At 35.6% G+C, this 16,835-nt stretch overlaps 1 protein-coding gene across 7 annotated transcripts in view; it reads left to right on the forward strand.

Moving 5' to 3' along the window:
- The window catches only part of EXOC6 (exocyst complex component 6), a 93,991-nt gene that overhangs the window by 45,489 nt on the left and 31,667 nt on the right, over window positions 1-16,835 (forward strand). For 4 of the 7 annotated variants that reach the window (XM_065067275.1, XM_065067271.1, XM_065067272.1 and 1 more), the window contains 4 exons: window positions 893-1,027; window positions 6,053-6,232; window positions 9,341-9,370; window positions 15,178-15,319. In XM_065067275.1, coding sequence (XP_064923347.1) covers window positions 893-1,027; window positions 6,053-6,232; window positions 9,341-9,370; window positions 15,178-15,319 — 487 coding nt within the window. The remainder of the gene's footprint in view (window positions 1-892; window positions 1,028-6,052; window positions 6,233-9,340; window positions 9,371-15,177; window positions 15,320-16,835) is intronic. The other 3 variants (XM_065067276.1, XM_065067273.1, XM_065067274.1) reach the window with 1 other exon arrangement.

Raw genomic sequence — 16,835 nt, forward strand, 5'->3', positions numbered from 1 at the left:
TCATATTGAACGTTGTTTTTAAACTGCAAGAACCTCTTGTATAGATGAAATCAAGAAGAAGAAGAAGATGAGGAAAGAGGTCTATAAATCATATATTGCCATGTTAGTAAGACAAGCCGTACAATTTTTCTGAGGTGTAGTTTTCAATGTTCTCTAAATTGGTACAGACTTATATTCAAGGATATGAAAATAAACTCACTGGTATTTGCTAGAGCTATTTCATTGTCAAGTCATTAAGTTTTATGAGAAAAAAATGTTAAAAAGAGGACACTTACTTTACCAAGCATTACATTAGTGTTCACTAAAGGAATGTTCAGTGAGAATTAAGATACAGTATACTGATACTTCAGTTACTACACATTGTGTACATTGTCTTATTTGTGAACTGAATTGAAGTGTGGGTCCTGCTTATAAAAACATGTTGTGTACAAGCAGATTGTTACCATTGTGGGGGGAGGAAGGAGTTGGTAACCTCATTTTTAAACTTTCTTAGCTTCAGAATGCACCATTCTGCAGACTAAATTTGATTATTTTTTTAATTGCAATAATTTTAAAAAATTTCTTTTTATGGTACAAATCAGTGATTTGCTTTTGATGATATATTTTCCTTCATTTTCCCTTTTTAAATTCCAAAATATCAATTGGATCTATTTCACTGAGTAGGGGTCTGTAGTCTTCGTTTTTAAAACGGCATCATTTGTATGTAAACTGTAGTATTATTCCTTGGTGGCATTTGAAAGCAAACTTGAAAACTAACAGGTAATAGGTGGTAACCTTAAATACTGTAATTAATTTATAGTAGCGTTGTTGCTGAAAAAAGTAACCATTTACGAAATCAAATGACAATGGGTGATACAAAAAGGATTTTCACAAGAATTTTTGTCTTCTATAGCTTGTTCAAATCATCATAAACACAACACACCTGGAGCAAGCCTGTAAATACCTTGAAGATTTTATATCCAACATTACAAATATTTCTCAAGTGACTGTTCACACTGCAAGACTTTATGGACTTTCTACATTTAAGGTATCATGTGTGCCATCCATTACATGATTAATTCTGAAAAGTTGTGATAAAATCTGTGTAAGTGAAGCATTTTAAAACAAAAGGGGGTAAGGACTCCAAAACAATACCAAACTGTTAAGAATTCATTTGTAACACTCAGAAGATGAGCATTCCGGTTTATGTTTTTGATACAACCTGAAATGTCAGTAAGCGAGAAGTATCAATATTCTCTTTCAAATGCATCTTTTATTAAGTTACAAAATGACGAGCTAAGCGTAGCTGCAACAGAAGGTTTCAACAGATGGAGCTCCAATTTGTTTAATATATCTCCTTTATGAATGGAATCGAGCAAAACAGCCCATTTAATCTAAAATGTTTGTATTATTTATTTACTTTTATTGTACAATAGCAATATTTTGTCATATATTTTCAAATTCTGTAACTTAGTAATATAAAAGCAGTATTAAGAATGTGCTACAAAGCATAAATGATTCAATTATCTTTTTAGAATTCATATCCTATTTACATGTCCTTTAAATTTATTTACACAATAATACTCGTTAAAATGATCACTGGGAACTTGACTGTTTTCATAAATGCCATACATTTATGGCAACTGCTTATCTGCACAAACTGTATTTTCTCTGGCATTTTTCAGAAATGGCAGAAGTATTTAAGCTTCATCTCAAAAAATTGAAGTAAATCATTGGAGATGCATACTCAGTGTAAACAATTGTAATTTCAACAGTTGTAAGCCAAGTATAAAATAATGCTAAAATAAAATGTGTTGTAGTTTTCTTTCTGTATATGGCTCCTCATCTCATTAGTAGGTGAAGTTCTCCTGTTTGTTCTTGCATTTGTATATATAAAAATTTTAAAGGATTTTGGAAAGAGGAAACTAAAGCAAAAGGCCCAAGTGACTTGTATAGTCATGTCTGATGGCTTTGGCAGAGCAAACCCCATACCCTCAGCTCAGAAGTCCCTCTCCACAATGTTACTCAAAAGGCCTTAGTCCTTTTTCAGTTGTAAGGCAGACACGTTTTTTTTATGAGAAATCTGCACATAAAAATTAAATTACTAAAGACAACTTACACACATAATCTCAGGTAACTCAAGATGACTGAGATTTATCCCTAAGGTAAATTAGTCAAAATTCTGATAATTGCTCAGGCTGTTTTATGTCATAATGACTGTAGTAAGCTCTAAAACAAGATCCCAACAGCTGGACTAGCTAAGCTGAGCACAAAGATGGTTTGGTCTTGGGTGAGAAACCCTCCTGTGCTGTGCACTGGAGATGCTTAGAGATCCTTCATGCCCTGGTGGTATTTGAGTGCCAGGTACTTATTTCAAGCACCAGATGGTTGTGTACATTGAACCAAGATTTGGTATTCATATACATAAAATGTGGCAGATATTATTTTGTTGACTGAGTCTGGTTGTGTAGCTTTTTTGATTTAGAACAGAAGCAAATGTGTGCGCTTCTGGGGTGGTTTGGTGTTTTCTTTGTGAAGAAAACATTCTCACAGAAGAATAATCTTGTATATGTTACCTTGTGCTGTTAATTCAGCCAGTGCATTGCCGCTGTAGTCACGAGGGGCTTCTATACAGAAAATTCTGAAAGAGAAACAAAACAAGTCATCAGGGATTCCAGAGCAGCTGCAACTTGAACTTCAGGTGTTTGGGGATTTTTCAGTGTGCACTGAAACAAAGGAGGGTGATTTCTTGTATTTATGGGATAAAGAGGACTAATCCTATTGAGAGTAGTCCTGTTTTCAGTACTTAATTTTTTTCTCTTGATATGTAGTCTATCCTATTATAATCTCCCCTTTGGCATAGATGTTAAAAGATGGGTGAGGTGGAATAAGACATCGTCATTGCAAGATGATTGATATTTCCATTTGATTGCCAACAGTTTTCCCATTAACTGTCATCTTTTTTGCTGAGGATTTAATGAATAAGGCAAGACAGAAATGTTCTGGCCTCGCAACTGTGGTTAGATTACCTCTGCCCTACCGGTAGTTTGACTGATTTTGCCCTGTCCTTGAGATCGAGGCTGCCTAGCGTGCTTGTTATGTACCAATAGTGCATGTATGTCTTTGAATTTGCATATCTATAGATATTTTCATGTATGACCAATCCATAATCTTTTTAACATTCTAATAAAACACTTAAAGCAGCCGTAGTCTTTGATTTCCTTAAGAGGTAAGATGTTCTTTATCCTCAAATTTAATTTAATAAATGCAGTTGAAAGTTTGCATTACGTTTCGTGCCGATTGCTAATGCTGTAAGTTATATTTAACTATCCTGTAAACTCTCTAAGTTCCATTGGAGGGAATCACCAACTATTACATCTGTGTTTAGTGGGCTTAGTGTCTATGCACTTTGGAAAAATACAGCATGAACACTGGCAGACATGTAAGAATTGCTTAAAAGTTTCTCTCCTGTCTCTTTCCATGGAGAACTTGTTAGCACAACATTCTCCACTTACAGCAGATAAGTCTTTTCTCATTAATCCCTCTTTTTTTCCTCTCTGTTTTAATGAAAGTCTGCTTGCTGTTCCCCAACTGGGCCCTCACAGAGTTTGGTATGCTCTGCTGTTATTAAATTAATGTCCTGGTGGCAAATCATGTCACCTCCATTCTTTCTGAGTGGTCAAAAATCTCCTTTTATTAGCAGCATTGATCACATTTATATTCCGTGAGATGATCTTAAAAGTACATTTACACTGTGTTTTTTTTAACAGAAGCCTTCAGACTCATGTCATGGCTACTATTTTAGAGGGCTGTTTGTGTATAAGAGATATACATATACTGATTTAAAGATGTTCTTCAAACACTTCATTGTTTCACAGGGGAGGAAATAAAAAAACAAACCCAGACCTTTTTCATTTTATCATATTGAAAAAGTGTGTATTTCAATATTTATAGCTGTGTTTTCCAGCTTTGGGTGACTATGGCTTTCCTTTGTTTAAGTCGGCAGTCTCCCTAAGCATAAATAAATGTATTTGCAGATCTAGTTGACAGAAGTTTTTGAGGACAGGGTCCCAGCACTAAGCTGTGTGATGACTGATGAAGAGCCAGATACACAGCGTCAAATCCTGTGCAGGGCTTCAGGACAGCCTCTGAGACAGAAGCCATTTAATGAAACTGCATCATTTGCCCTTTTCATTTTTATAATGGGGCAAGATCTGGTGAGCTTTCAAAAGGTTTTTTTGATGCAATTCTGTCACCATGTTAAAAGAAGAGATGGAGTTAATTCACCTGCTTCTAGGAGTCATCCCAAATCTGAATGCTGCTAACTCACTCTGGACTCGCACGTGGGATTCACAGTGCTGCTTCTCAGAAGTAACTTCTGGGTTAGAAATCGAATTGCTCGGCTGTTCACAATTATCTCAAGGAACAGAGCAACACTCCTTGCTTAAAGTACTGGCATGCATGCTGCTCCAGTTGTAACCCAATAACCAAAGCAACATAAAAGGTAGCCTAAAACAACCTTCCAGAAACAAAACCTTGAAGGACTAGTCTTGTCATTGCCACTTACTAGAAGCACTTACCTGGTGAAGATGATACATCCGCTCCATAAATTATTTAGTTTTTAAACAAACAAAAACGAAAAACCAGGCCATCACACTAAACCTAAGCAGATGTATTTGCAAGTCTTGTCGTGATAGATTGTTGAAACTGAGGTCTCATAGGTAATTAAAAACTTTAAATGTAGACTTTACTTCAATTGAGGCTTTTATAGTCACAGCCATCTACAAAATTTTGGATGTCAGCATCTTATTTAACATGTTAACAGGTTGCCATATTCTTGTGTGTTGTATTGGGAGAGCTGTTTGGTGGAGGCTTTTACAAGTTGGTTGGGCAGTAAAAATACAATTTTGGGGGAAATGTGCTTTGCTCTTTCTACCTGCCAGGGCCGCATGCTTTCTTGCTTCCTCCTGGCGTGCCTCACGGCCTGCGGCCTGGTCGAAGACTGAGTTTGATGTGCTCTGTGTGATGCTGCCTTTAAGCTCAGATAATTTCTTTTTTTTTTTTTCCTTTTTGCCTTTACTATTTACACCTTTCCTGAAGGGCAATGTTTTTGGACCGCTTTCTTCCAGCGGAAACTAGTGATGGGAATTTAATCCACTTTTATGTTGTTCCAATGTATCCAGCCTACTTTTACTCTCTAAAAAACTTCATCAGCCTACCAGTTCCCTTGAAAATCAAATGTCTTACTTGAATTATTGCTCAGAATCAGTGAAGAAAGTTTCATGTTGAGCCCAAATTAGAACATAGAATTTATCAAATAACTTTAAACTCCAGGCTGGTAAAAGCATGCCTTGCCAGGAGGAGACACCATATCAACCATCTGTACATAGCTCTAATTGAATCTGTGTGGATGTTCCCTAAACAAATAAGGCAGATAGGTCTGCAGCGTAAACTCACTTCACATAAATTCTAGACTTTACCTCTTTACTGTTCCGAAAAGTGGAATCCAGAGGGTGGCAGGATGGGGTGGGAGGAAGCAGGGGAGTGCTCTGAGCCGCAGTACGTGATGATTAGATATTTAGAGGAGGATGGAAAATGATGAGTATTCTTCAGATGTGCAGCTTTAACACATTATATAAAAGTCATACGATTGCTGGACCTCTAGCCATAACAGATAAAATAATTAGGTTCTTTTAGTATTTTATATGTAAAAGAGGGCAAATAAAATTTGTGTTGGGGTTCATAAATTTGTAAGGCTGAATTAAAGGCTGTTGTTGTGAAGAGAGTAAAGCAATTGCTTTGTTGCCAAATTCAAATTACTTTCATTTTTGTCTGAGAACTTAGATTATTCTGCTGGCATATTCTGTAATAAATACTCTTACAGTATGCATTATGGGAGTATTTTAAAAAACACAGTGTCAGACTTATTGTAAGACAGAAGTTAAAATAATGATTAAAGTAAAATATTTTTTGAATCTAAGAAAAACACAAGACTTTGGTTTCATTAATTAATATAATTTTATCTGCATTCTAATAGTATTTTAGAATTCTGACAATTGCACTTTTTTTTCAGGATGCGAGGCATGCTGCAGAAGGAGAAATATACACAAAACTTAACCAAAAAATAGATGAATTTATTCAGATTGCTGATTATGATTGGACAATGTCTGAATCGGATGGAAGGGCCAGTGGATACTTAATGGACCTTATTAACTTTTTAAGAAGCACGTTTCAAGTTTTTACTCATTTACCTGTAAGTGTTCAAAATTAAGTTTAATTTCAAACTATTGGAGCATTATTTTGTTTTAAAACACTAAGATTTTGAAGATAGATGTGACAGATGTGATTTTTGAATTGTGCACATGCTGACAGAAGTATTTTTTAAACTTTTTTTTAGTTCAGATATATTTTCAGAGGTGTTTCAGTATGTTGATGATGCTTACCCATGGTAATACTTAGAATTACTTTCAAATACTTCAGTAATATTGTTAACAGCAGCTAATTTACAAATAGTGTAAGTACTCATGCAGTTTTCTAGAGCATCAGATGGCCTTTTTAATTAGCCGTATTGGTTCTGTGTACATATGCACATATATATTGATTCCAGCAATGCAGAATTGGTGCAAATCCTGCATTTGTGCATGAGATTATGGATGTCTTGGATTCTCCGAGGTTGTTTTTAGCTAGATAGTTTTGATCATAAAAAGTAATTTGATTGTAGTTAATTGAGCTTTACTGAAATTAATCCTTGTTCATATTCAAATATATCCTGTGTAACTTTGTCCTGTGTAAAAGAGTGCTGTTAACCTGTTTTATGCATTAATTATTACATTCTTTTGTCTGATTTCCCCTTGCTTTAAGACAAAAAAGACTATTTCTAGTTTGATCTATCATCTTAATAGTTTATGGCTTTATAAGTCCGGAGTGACTTCAATACATCTTTCAAGCTACATCTGCTTTTCATCAGCTTGTCCTTGGTTGCTGCTGTCATGCTGATGTCTCAGTGCTTTACCCACATGCAGTGCCTATGAAGAAAAAAGTCCTCAGGTCCTCAGTGCAAAGAATGTTTTGAGACCCTGGTCTAGAAGTAGAGAATGATTTCTTTACATGCACAGCAAGGTGTTGAAGTTGCTGGCATAGTGGGTTTAGCTGGTCTTCCGAATCACATGTGAAGAGGCTGTCATTCTTAAGTCTTTTTTTTTTTTTCTGAGTCAAAGACTTAACCCACTCAAAATGTATCATGGAATATTGATGAGAACGTGACGTGTGAGGCATGTGCTCTGTGCCACATCAGTTGAGCAATTTTTGATGAAGAATAGGAAGTTTGTGAATTAGTTAAATTCATTGTAATTTAACATACGAAACAGTGTGAGCAAATGGCACTGCTTTTCAGTGACCATATGCGTATAGTTGGGAGATATGCAGCTTCTAGTGAAGGATGTACAGAAGTCTGTCATGAATGTATGTTGTGATATAGTTCTTTGGAAATGAGCCACGGACAGAATGAAGTAGTATGTTAAGAGGGGTGGAAAGAAGAAACTGTGTTGTTAAGACTTGAAAAGTGTGAAAGGAATAGAAATACGCACCTTGGGGCACAAGTCAACCCTTGGAGAAAGCTATTTCCTATGAAGAGGTTAATTGGTAATTTCAAACTCTTGTCAGGTAACAGGCAGGATGTAGAACCACATGGACAACTAGTTTGGTCTGGCAAGAGAGTTCTTGTAATTTTTTGCTTACCCTGTGTACTACTCGCTATTGTGGTTTGGCCAATTGTAGAAATATACAGTCCTAAGAATGTTGTTGCGCATGAGCTGTGGAAGTTGTATGAAAATGTGTACACCATCCACTATGGTGATTCTGGTTAGATTTGTAATACTAAGCTGTTTTCATTAAGAGAAAATTTATAGCAAATGCATTTTCAAAGATAGGCCCAGAACTACATTCTGTAAGTCATTAAAATAATAAGTCCTTTGGAGTGCTAAACTACACTAGATTCTCATATGTGCCATAGTTAAGATTTGGAATAATTTTAGTGTTCATTAATGGATTATTCCATTAATGTCACAGTGTAATTTCTGTAATAATTTTTGTATAGCTGTCAGAAACATTCTGTTGCTCAAAATAGTTTCTCGGAACATTTTTTGTAATTAAAAATCAAAGAACCAAAGCCCTAGCCACCGGCCGTCATTTTTGTAAGAAGTAGTGCAGGACAAGTAGAGAAATGTCTTCCTCCCTTAGTGTGCCCGGTCACGTTAGAGGGGCTTGTGCCAGGGCTGGGGGCATTAGTTGGCCACACTAGTTCTCTGTAGGCTCATTCAAGGGTTGCTGGCTTTCTCTTTGATATTGTTTCGACCTCTAATCTTCTTGTAGAGTTGCTACGATACATTCATTAATGATTTTTTGTTGCGGTCATTTGGTTCCTGCCATTAGAGCCTTGTTTTATTTCAGCTGTATGTGTGAGCTGTGTAATGCACTGGGATGTGTCTGCTTTCATACTTCCATGTGGGGATATACTGAAGTATTTCTGTAGCAATGTAGATGTAACTTTAAAAAATACATTTTATGTTAAATATCCATTTTATGCAATTTGTATTATTTTTATTGGAACATTAGAGATCTAAATCTAGTAGACCATGATCTCAGTTTTACTAAACCTGCATATTTCGTGGCACAATTTAGTTGGGGTCTGGTATCTCCATTTAATCACTGGAGACACCTGGCATCTCTGAAGCTTCTTTTTTTCCTCCTAAGTTTCACATCTTAGTTTTCTCCTTTGTGCATGTGCACTATACTTAGGAAACAGTTTGGGAAAATAAAATATCTTTATTCCACCCTCCAGTTACGTTACCATTAGATTGATGTTAAAATGTATTAAAGGGTCATGTTACATTTAGATTCTTACTGTCCTGAGCAATTCTAAGTCTTGCTTGTAAAATGTATGTTAATGTTATGTTAATGTTTACCAAGGCAGTAAACATGGCATTTATTTTTTAACCTGAATATTTTGGAATTTATCATTTCTTATAATGAAAACTTCCTAGAAAAACATATCAACGAATCCTTTGTCATTTGAAGTTTGCTATTTTGATGTTTTGGCATATAGTTCCTAATTACAAAAAACACATTATTGCTGAATTAGTATTATTTAGATTATAATTTCCTTATTATGCCTCAACAAAAAACTATATAAGTTCACAGGCTTAAAAGAAATAATTTAAGGAATTAAGCAGCTGTGATTGTTCTTTTTGGAAGCTTTTCCTTACCTTTTATTGCTACCAATTTTTTATTCTTTTTTTTTTTGGGATGTTGACAGTACATCTTAATTTTTTTGTTTTGATTGCCTTACTGGTTTCCTTCTCAGAATAACAACAATGACCATGCAGCTATGTCGGTAAGTAAATGCAAGATGAAGAAAAGCATGTGAACTGCAAAACTATGAACTGCCTACAGGCTTATTGCTTCCATTTTTAATCGTTTAATAAAAAGACCCTTCTGTTTCCCTGATGACTTGCTGCGTACTTTGTGTAGTTGCATGCAGGGATCAGGTTAATTACTAACATTGGGCTTTCGTACACTGGGACAGCAGGAGCCCTAAAAACCTTGCAGAAGGTTGGTGGGGTGTGCCTTGCATCCCAAATGAGAGAATTTAGAGGAGTGTATGAGACCTTTTGGAAGAGAGGTCAGGTATCAAAATGCGGCTATGAGACATGCATACAGAATAAGGGTAGACTGATATAAGAGAGTGAAGAGTCAGGGCTGTGTCTGCCTGGCGTCAAGGGAATGTGTGCGCTCGAATTTATTAAGAAGGTGATGGATTGCATTGAAGAATTCTTCCAAGCCCTGATTATTTTCAGATCATCAATTTTTGTATAAGGAGTTTATTTTGATTTGGCATAAGCATTTCCATTATAATGAAAGTGTTGAAATTAATATTAATCTGTTAAGAGTGGCTTCCGAATACCACATTTCTGAACTTACTTTACTGATTTTCTCTAATAACTCTAGTGTAGTTGAATCTTGTTGCTGTACACTGGGTAAGTGAACAAATATACACTGTGCTGTCCACTGTTTAACTGAGTGAATGTCCAAGGCACTTTGAGTACACAGTGTGGGAATAATCCCATTCATTGCCACAATCCGGAAAGCAGTTGGCTGAGTAGTAGCTCTCTGGGTCTGGAGAGAGGATCTGGCAGTGGGCTTCCAAGTTGTTGGGAGCCTGGAGCACATGAGTTACAAACGGAAGTTTAGGGAGGTGGATTATTTAATCTGATAAAGAGAAGGCTGGGGGGAGACCTAATGGCAGCCTACAAGCTCTTGAAGGAAAGATACAAAGGTGATGGTGCCAAACTCTTCTTGATAGGACTGACAAATTCACAGATGGCTGTGGTCACAGCTTGGAAGAGGAAGCTTTGACATTAGGGAAAAAGTCTGCATGAGTAGAGCAGTGCCGTGTGGGAGGAGGTTACTCAGTGAGGCTGTGCAGTTCCCATCCTCAGCTGATTTGAAAGCTCCGTCAGGAAAAGGAACAATAGATTTGAACTAGTGTTGGCAACAGTTCTGCTCCAGGAGGCTGGACTAGATGACATTGGTGGTTCATTCCAATGGACATTTCTGTGATTTGAATACTAAGGCTCATGTTGAACTATCAAGCTATTAAGTGGAATGAGTACTAGGGATACTTAATACTTTATGTGGAAGTATTTCCCGTTAATGTTGGATGGGTGTCAGTGTGATGGTTGTGTCGTGACCAAGTACTACCAGAATTTCAGAGATGCAGAGCACAGAGGCTGTGTTGCTTTGGGGGGTTATAATTTGTGATTCACCCAGTTTTTAATGTTTCTGTTTACTAAAGTCACAAGAGTTTAGTCTTCTGAGATTATTGCTGTTCTCATATTCTTTTACATCCCATTTAAAGTTTGTGTAGCAGTTTATAGTGCCACTAGATACTTCGAATGAATGAGCAAATTAAAATTTTGTTGTACAGCCACTAATCTCATTAAATCAATTGGGTAATCAAATTTATTATTAAGGACCTGCATTTTTTTTGTTTTCATTTTGAAAAGTTAAAGAAAAATCAAACCTTTTCTTTTCAAATTACTTAATTTGAAATTATAGAGTGTGTGCATACAGGCATTTTTCATCTGAGTTTAGAATTACTTGAAGTTTTATTCTAGAAATGTGTTCTGTCAGTACAGTCAGTAAAGGACAAGTCTTCAGAAAAGTGACTATTGAAAAGTAACAGTTACAAATTACTTTCAAGTGGATATTTTTTATTATTTTTCAGTAGAATTCAATGCAGAGACTGGAAGTAAAATTGAGTCTTAAAAATTGTATTAGTGTTTTTTAATATACTTGGGTTTTGTCAGTAGTTCAAAAGTTGGATTTTAGTCCTGATATTAAGTCATGCCATGCTTTGGTTATTATGATTGATAAAATCTGTATGCTTAGTTTATTTGCATTTGCAGAAGGTTTTTCATTATGTCATTTCATATTGTTAAATTAATTTTTCAGCTTCTTAGATGTAACGGATAAGTTTTGTTATTTCCTTTCATGCTGAGGATGGCAGTTTGTGGTGTTTTGTCGTTTCTGTGATTGGCAGCAAAAGCCTCATTTCAGAGCTTGGAGTAAGGGTGAAGGGGTGGTGGTTTTCTGCAGCTATATTCAAAAACTGTCAATCAACAGCCTCCACAGGCTACTTAGAGAATGGATTTTCTTACCCGTTTCTCCAAATGCTGCCTCATGCTGTCTTTGATTGGCACAGCCTGGCAGGGAGGATGGATGAATCTGTCACTGGCGGGTTAATTGCGTTACTGGTCTCAGCCTGACATCAGGTCTTTGACTCCTAAGTGGCTCAATACAAAACAAATTAGCAGATTGTAGTCATATTTCTCATTCTATATGCTTTGACTTTGTTGAATGCAGTCCATAAATCATATTGACTGACACTATAGTGAATGATGAAAGCTGCTTTTGAGACAAGCGAGTGTGAGTCTTAGAAAGCAGCACGGCGAAGGTGCCGTGGAGGATGCATATGCCTGACCCTTTGGGGGTTTCCTAGGAGCCAAATGTCTCTTCGCTGCAATTGTTCTTAGGAGAAAAGCTTTTGGGTCCTATAAAAAAGGATTTAATATGTCAGCAGATTCTCTTTGCAAGCTCCTTTGAAATATAAGAAGTTTGTCTAAGGGTTTTCTCTTTTTACAAACTTGTATTTCAGAAAAACGTGAAGGCTGGCTGAAAAAACAGTTGCCTTTAACACTGTTAGCAGGTGGTTTTGCTTATAGAATAGAGTCCTTGTTTCGTAAACTTTACATTAGTTGCCTGGAATAATAGGTTTTGTAGGCAGCAGCAATTAGCATAGGCACGGGTGAGATAATGGTAGTGTCTCCAAATGGGAGGCAACTGGAGCGAATGTGAGAAGCCTGCTGCATCTCTGCATGCTATTAAATATAGGTATTTAATTCCTAGATACAGTAACCACAGCAATCCCCCTTAAAAATAATCATAGTAATTAAAAAAACCCGAACTGACAAATAATAAACATTAAGAATGTTTTAAAACTACCTGAGCATTGTTTAATTCTGGAAAATAAATGTGTTATTGCTATGTTCACGAATCGAATCATTGAATTTCCTCTTCAAAATGCACTATGAAAAAATGGCAAGGAATTGATAAATTGGTGGATGGTGGAAATTTTGAGAAATAATTTTAACTAGATCTCATTTGTCAAGCACAAATTTGAATTTCATGTTTTTCTGGATATTCTACATACAACATATTTTGAACTGAGAAGAAATGAATTTTGAAGAGGAGAACAGTAATGTTCACATTTCTCTCAGTTAAAATTCAGCATTTTGATTGATATACAGATTTGTTTTTTCTCTAGATTTAAGAAAATTGAGTGATTGTATTGAGTATAAACTGTGTATAGTAATCTTGTTGATATGTCAAGTGAACAATAAGCCTGTAGTTCGAGTTACATAGTTGGAAATAGTTCAAATGTTAGGATGTTTCCATTTTATGAAATTTTAAAGTAAGCATTAAGTGTACATGTATTGACACTTATTTAAAGTCCAAGTGGCTTCTACCACGTCATTTCTGCATTGCAACCATTCTCTTGTGCTCCAGTACTATTGATATTTGCCAGATTTTAACAGTTAACTACAGATGCTTGTCAGAAAGATAAAATTCTGTGTTTTATTTAAAATAATGGAAGAGTACACATCATTTGCATATAAAATAAATCGAATGTTAAAATTTTTCTTGACAACCTATTAATCTGGTTGAACTTTTATTACATTATAGTGGCAGCATAAATAGGACATGGAGCTGATTTGATGGAGCAGTACATTAAACAAAGATGCACTGGTTGTTCCATTAAATCAAAATGACATTTCCATTAAGTATTTCAGACCTGCTACACTGTAATTAAATGAACTGTGGCCCATTGATTCGCCTTCTCACCTCATTTTTTCACCCTTTTTTTTTCCTCTTCTTTTTTTCCATTCATATTGATATTGTTCCACTCGGGGAATAGAGCTGCATGTCTCCCAGGGTAATTACCATTGGGTTTGGGAGACTTTTAAGCATGCTGTTCTTGCATTGTTTCTTACATTCCTCGTTGTCAGTTCATCTATTTTGGTCAAAAATGTTATTTGCTTTTCTGAGATTTTCAGTTAAGAAACTGACATCTCATTTTAGATATAAAGCTCTTAACAGTTCAAGGTGTCCTAATGCTAAAGAGGTATTAGCAAAAGCCATTTAATGTTTCAGTGTGACATGTGAGGAGAGTGAACAATTTCCATTGTATTGTTGACATTTTAATTATGTTTTAACAAAGAACGGATTTTTCAATTACTAAATATTTAGGGCCCGATTTGCTTTTGTTACGTGTATATATGACAATTCAGTGATATGAGCAAGTTGTCTTATTAAGGGCAAAATCTTGCTCTTCAGATGCTGGAGCAGAACTTTCCAAACTTTTTGGAACAATGAACTATGAACAATGAACAAAGTCTATCCTTACCATTTTTCATTGCTTACACGAGTTTCTGTGAGTCAACAGTGAATTGATCAGCCTGACTTTGCAGAAAGCAGCTGGGGAACCATTGCTTTAGAGAAATAGGTGTCATCACTTTACTGATGGATATAAGTAAGGCGATAGTGGCATGTGCTCCAGTAGGTGTATTATGTAATTGTTATTTCATTAGTGTAAACATGTTCATAGTTAAGTATGTTTCAATTTATATTGTAACACAGACATCAGTTGAAAAGTGTGGTTTAAGTACATTAAACTACAGAGATTCATATAATTGCATTTCAAAGCCAAAATCACTCTGCTCTAAAAGATTGCAGTGCTATGAATAGCACAGTGCCATCTGATCGGGTATCTGGTCTTAATTGGTTTTCTTAAGTCTAAGGTAAAATTTCCATATATTTCAATTTTTCTGTACTAAATTTTTAATAATTTACTAACTTAATGTCTGATGTTGTGCTTTCTTTTTTAGTCCCATGTATGGAAAATTATTTGTCTCAATTACATGTACGTTGTCAAGAAAAATGTTACTGTGATTGGAAAATAATTTATATTTTGTACAGCAGAGGACTACATTTCATTTTGTCAGTAGTTGATTACTGGCAGCACTGATTTATTAAGCACCTGTAAAGATGATTGATCAGCATGAATACTTTAAATAATTTTACAACAAGCATTGAGGTGGAATTCAAGCAATTGAAGTGCAAATAATTAGCACAAGCTGTTATGAGAAATGCCCCAATGAAAGCAATGGTTTTGGGTTATATAAAGTTTGGGTTTTTTTTACTGACTGTTGTTAAAAATATTGTTAAAAATATTTTTGTTATATGCTTGTTTTCATTCTTAGTTTAAAAAAAAATCCACATATGCTTCAGCAACTTAGATTGTTATTATTTTGGAAATGTTACTGTATTTATGGAAACAGTTGGATTTCTGAAAGAAATATCAATAATTGCTTTAACATATATTTAATTCAGCCCCCTAATTGATTTAATAGAAACAAAGCTAACGGGTCACACAAATAACAGCAAGCGTGATCTTTTTCCTTCTAATCCGAGTCCTGCATCATTAAGACTTTGAGTGTATATTAAAATCAAATCAAATAAGCAATTCTTTAGTGATGTACCATTTGTTTCTATCTTAAAACCTGTTGCTCTTTCTACTAGGGAAAAGTGGCCCAGACAGCCTGCATGTCAGCCTGCCAGCATCTTTCAACATCCCTAATGCAGATGCTACTGGACAGTGAATTAAAACAAATAAGCATGGGAGCAATTCAGCAGTTTAATCTGGATGTAATACAATGTGAATGTAAGTAGAAGTTCCAGTATTCCTATCTGTATCTTTCTTAACATTGCAAAAACGTTCTTTAATGTGAGCCATATAGTTATCTTTTTCCATCACCTGCAAAATCTTTGTCTCTGAAACAGCAACAAAAACATTACAGCACAGCTTCTTATAAAAGTATTTATGAGTAAGTAGGTTAACATTTCTGGGAAATTATTTTATGAAACTTTTCTTTTAACTCGGGTATGCAATTGAAACATATCTGTTGTTAGCCCTAATGGGACCATAATTGCTATATCCAGTAACAAATATTATAGTTTAGTACAGAATTGCCCAAAACCACTACATAAAAGTTATGCTTTTATAGTTGGAGGGGGAAAAAAAGTCAAATGTCTGTGAAATGTTACTTTTCCCACTTGAATTTATTTATTGATAATGCGCTGTTACATGGGTTTCCTCCCTCCTAGAATTATTACTGCCTTACTCACTGTGCAGAATAATAGTACTAACTTAGTAAACGTCAGATGTTGTTTTATTCTCATTGTTCAAAGTATGACATCAGGATGATTTTACAGAATAAGTGGTTCAATCCAGCACTGAAGGCGGGATTAATTTCCTCGTGTATTCCGTGGTGCTCAGCGCCGAGGGTGAGCCGCTCATCTGTGTGAAGGAAGTTACTTCTGTAACATTGTTATGGTATGAATAGGTTTTAGGTCTGGTGTTGTAGCTCATGACTGGGATACAGTGAAAAGGCACACTAGGGTTTTTTTAATACATGTTTTTAGATTTTTATGCTCTGTTTTTTTCAAAGTATCTTTCCTCATATGTGTTTGAAGGAAAAGTCTGGATGATTTTGGTAATGGCTTAAAATGGGGCAGTTCTGCAAGTCATATCCTGAGGTTTTCAGTTTGGACATGTGAAAAAATTGATGACTACTCAGCTAGCAGCCACCTATGGGAAATGGGAAATTTGATTTCAAACAATTTGGTTAGCATCACAAAGAGTTTTGTTGGGAGTCCAGAGACAGGGTTAAGGGGCATTTTTGACATTTTAATCATATGCTTGTCTTTCTTTCTTTCTCCTGCCTTATTTGTTACGTCCCAGCTAAACTCTGTAACAGATAGAGCAGGAAGCTTTCTGACAGTCCTTCATTATACAGCCTTCATGCCTTTCAGTGCATGGAATAAACTGATGGGGTAATCAGAGTCTGACTGAAAAAAATATTTGTGATCATGACATTAAAGTTTGTCTCCTGATTGCCCAAGTTGGCTAAACAGATCATGGTTTGACTTTTTGTTAACTTTTGGTACACTTGGTGTTGCAAATTTAACAGTGTTCTTTTCAAGTAGGTGGGTAGGGATATGTGTATGTGCATTTGTTTAGTTTCTCAGATGTGAAGAAGATCCCAGTTGTAGAAACAGAAATTCCATAGTATTCGTAATACTGACACCATAATCATTCATCTAGACAAGCTGAATTGGTAAACCTACTGCACAGTCATCTGAACAGCGAAGAAAGCTTGCCCACTACCATGTTATTC

The sequence above is a fragment of the Columba livia genome, chromosome 6, assembly GCF_036013475.1.
Source record: "Columba livia isolate bColLiv1 breed racing homer chromosome 6, bColLiv1.pat.W.v2, whole genome shotgun sequence".
Classification (NCBI taxonomy): Eukaryota; Metazoa; Chordata; class Aves; order Columbiformes; family Columbidae; genus Columba; species Columba livia.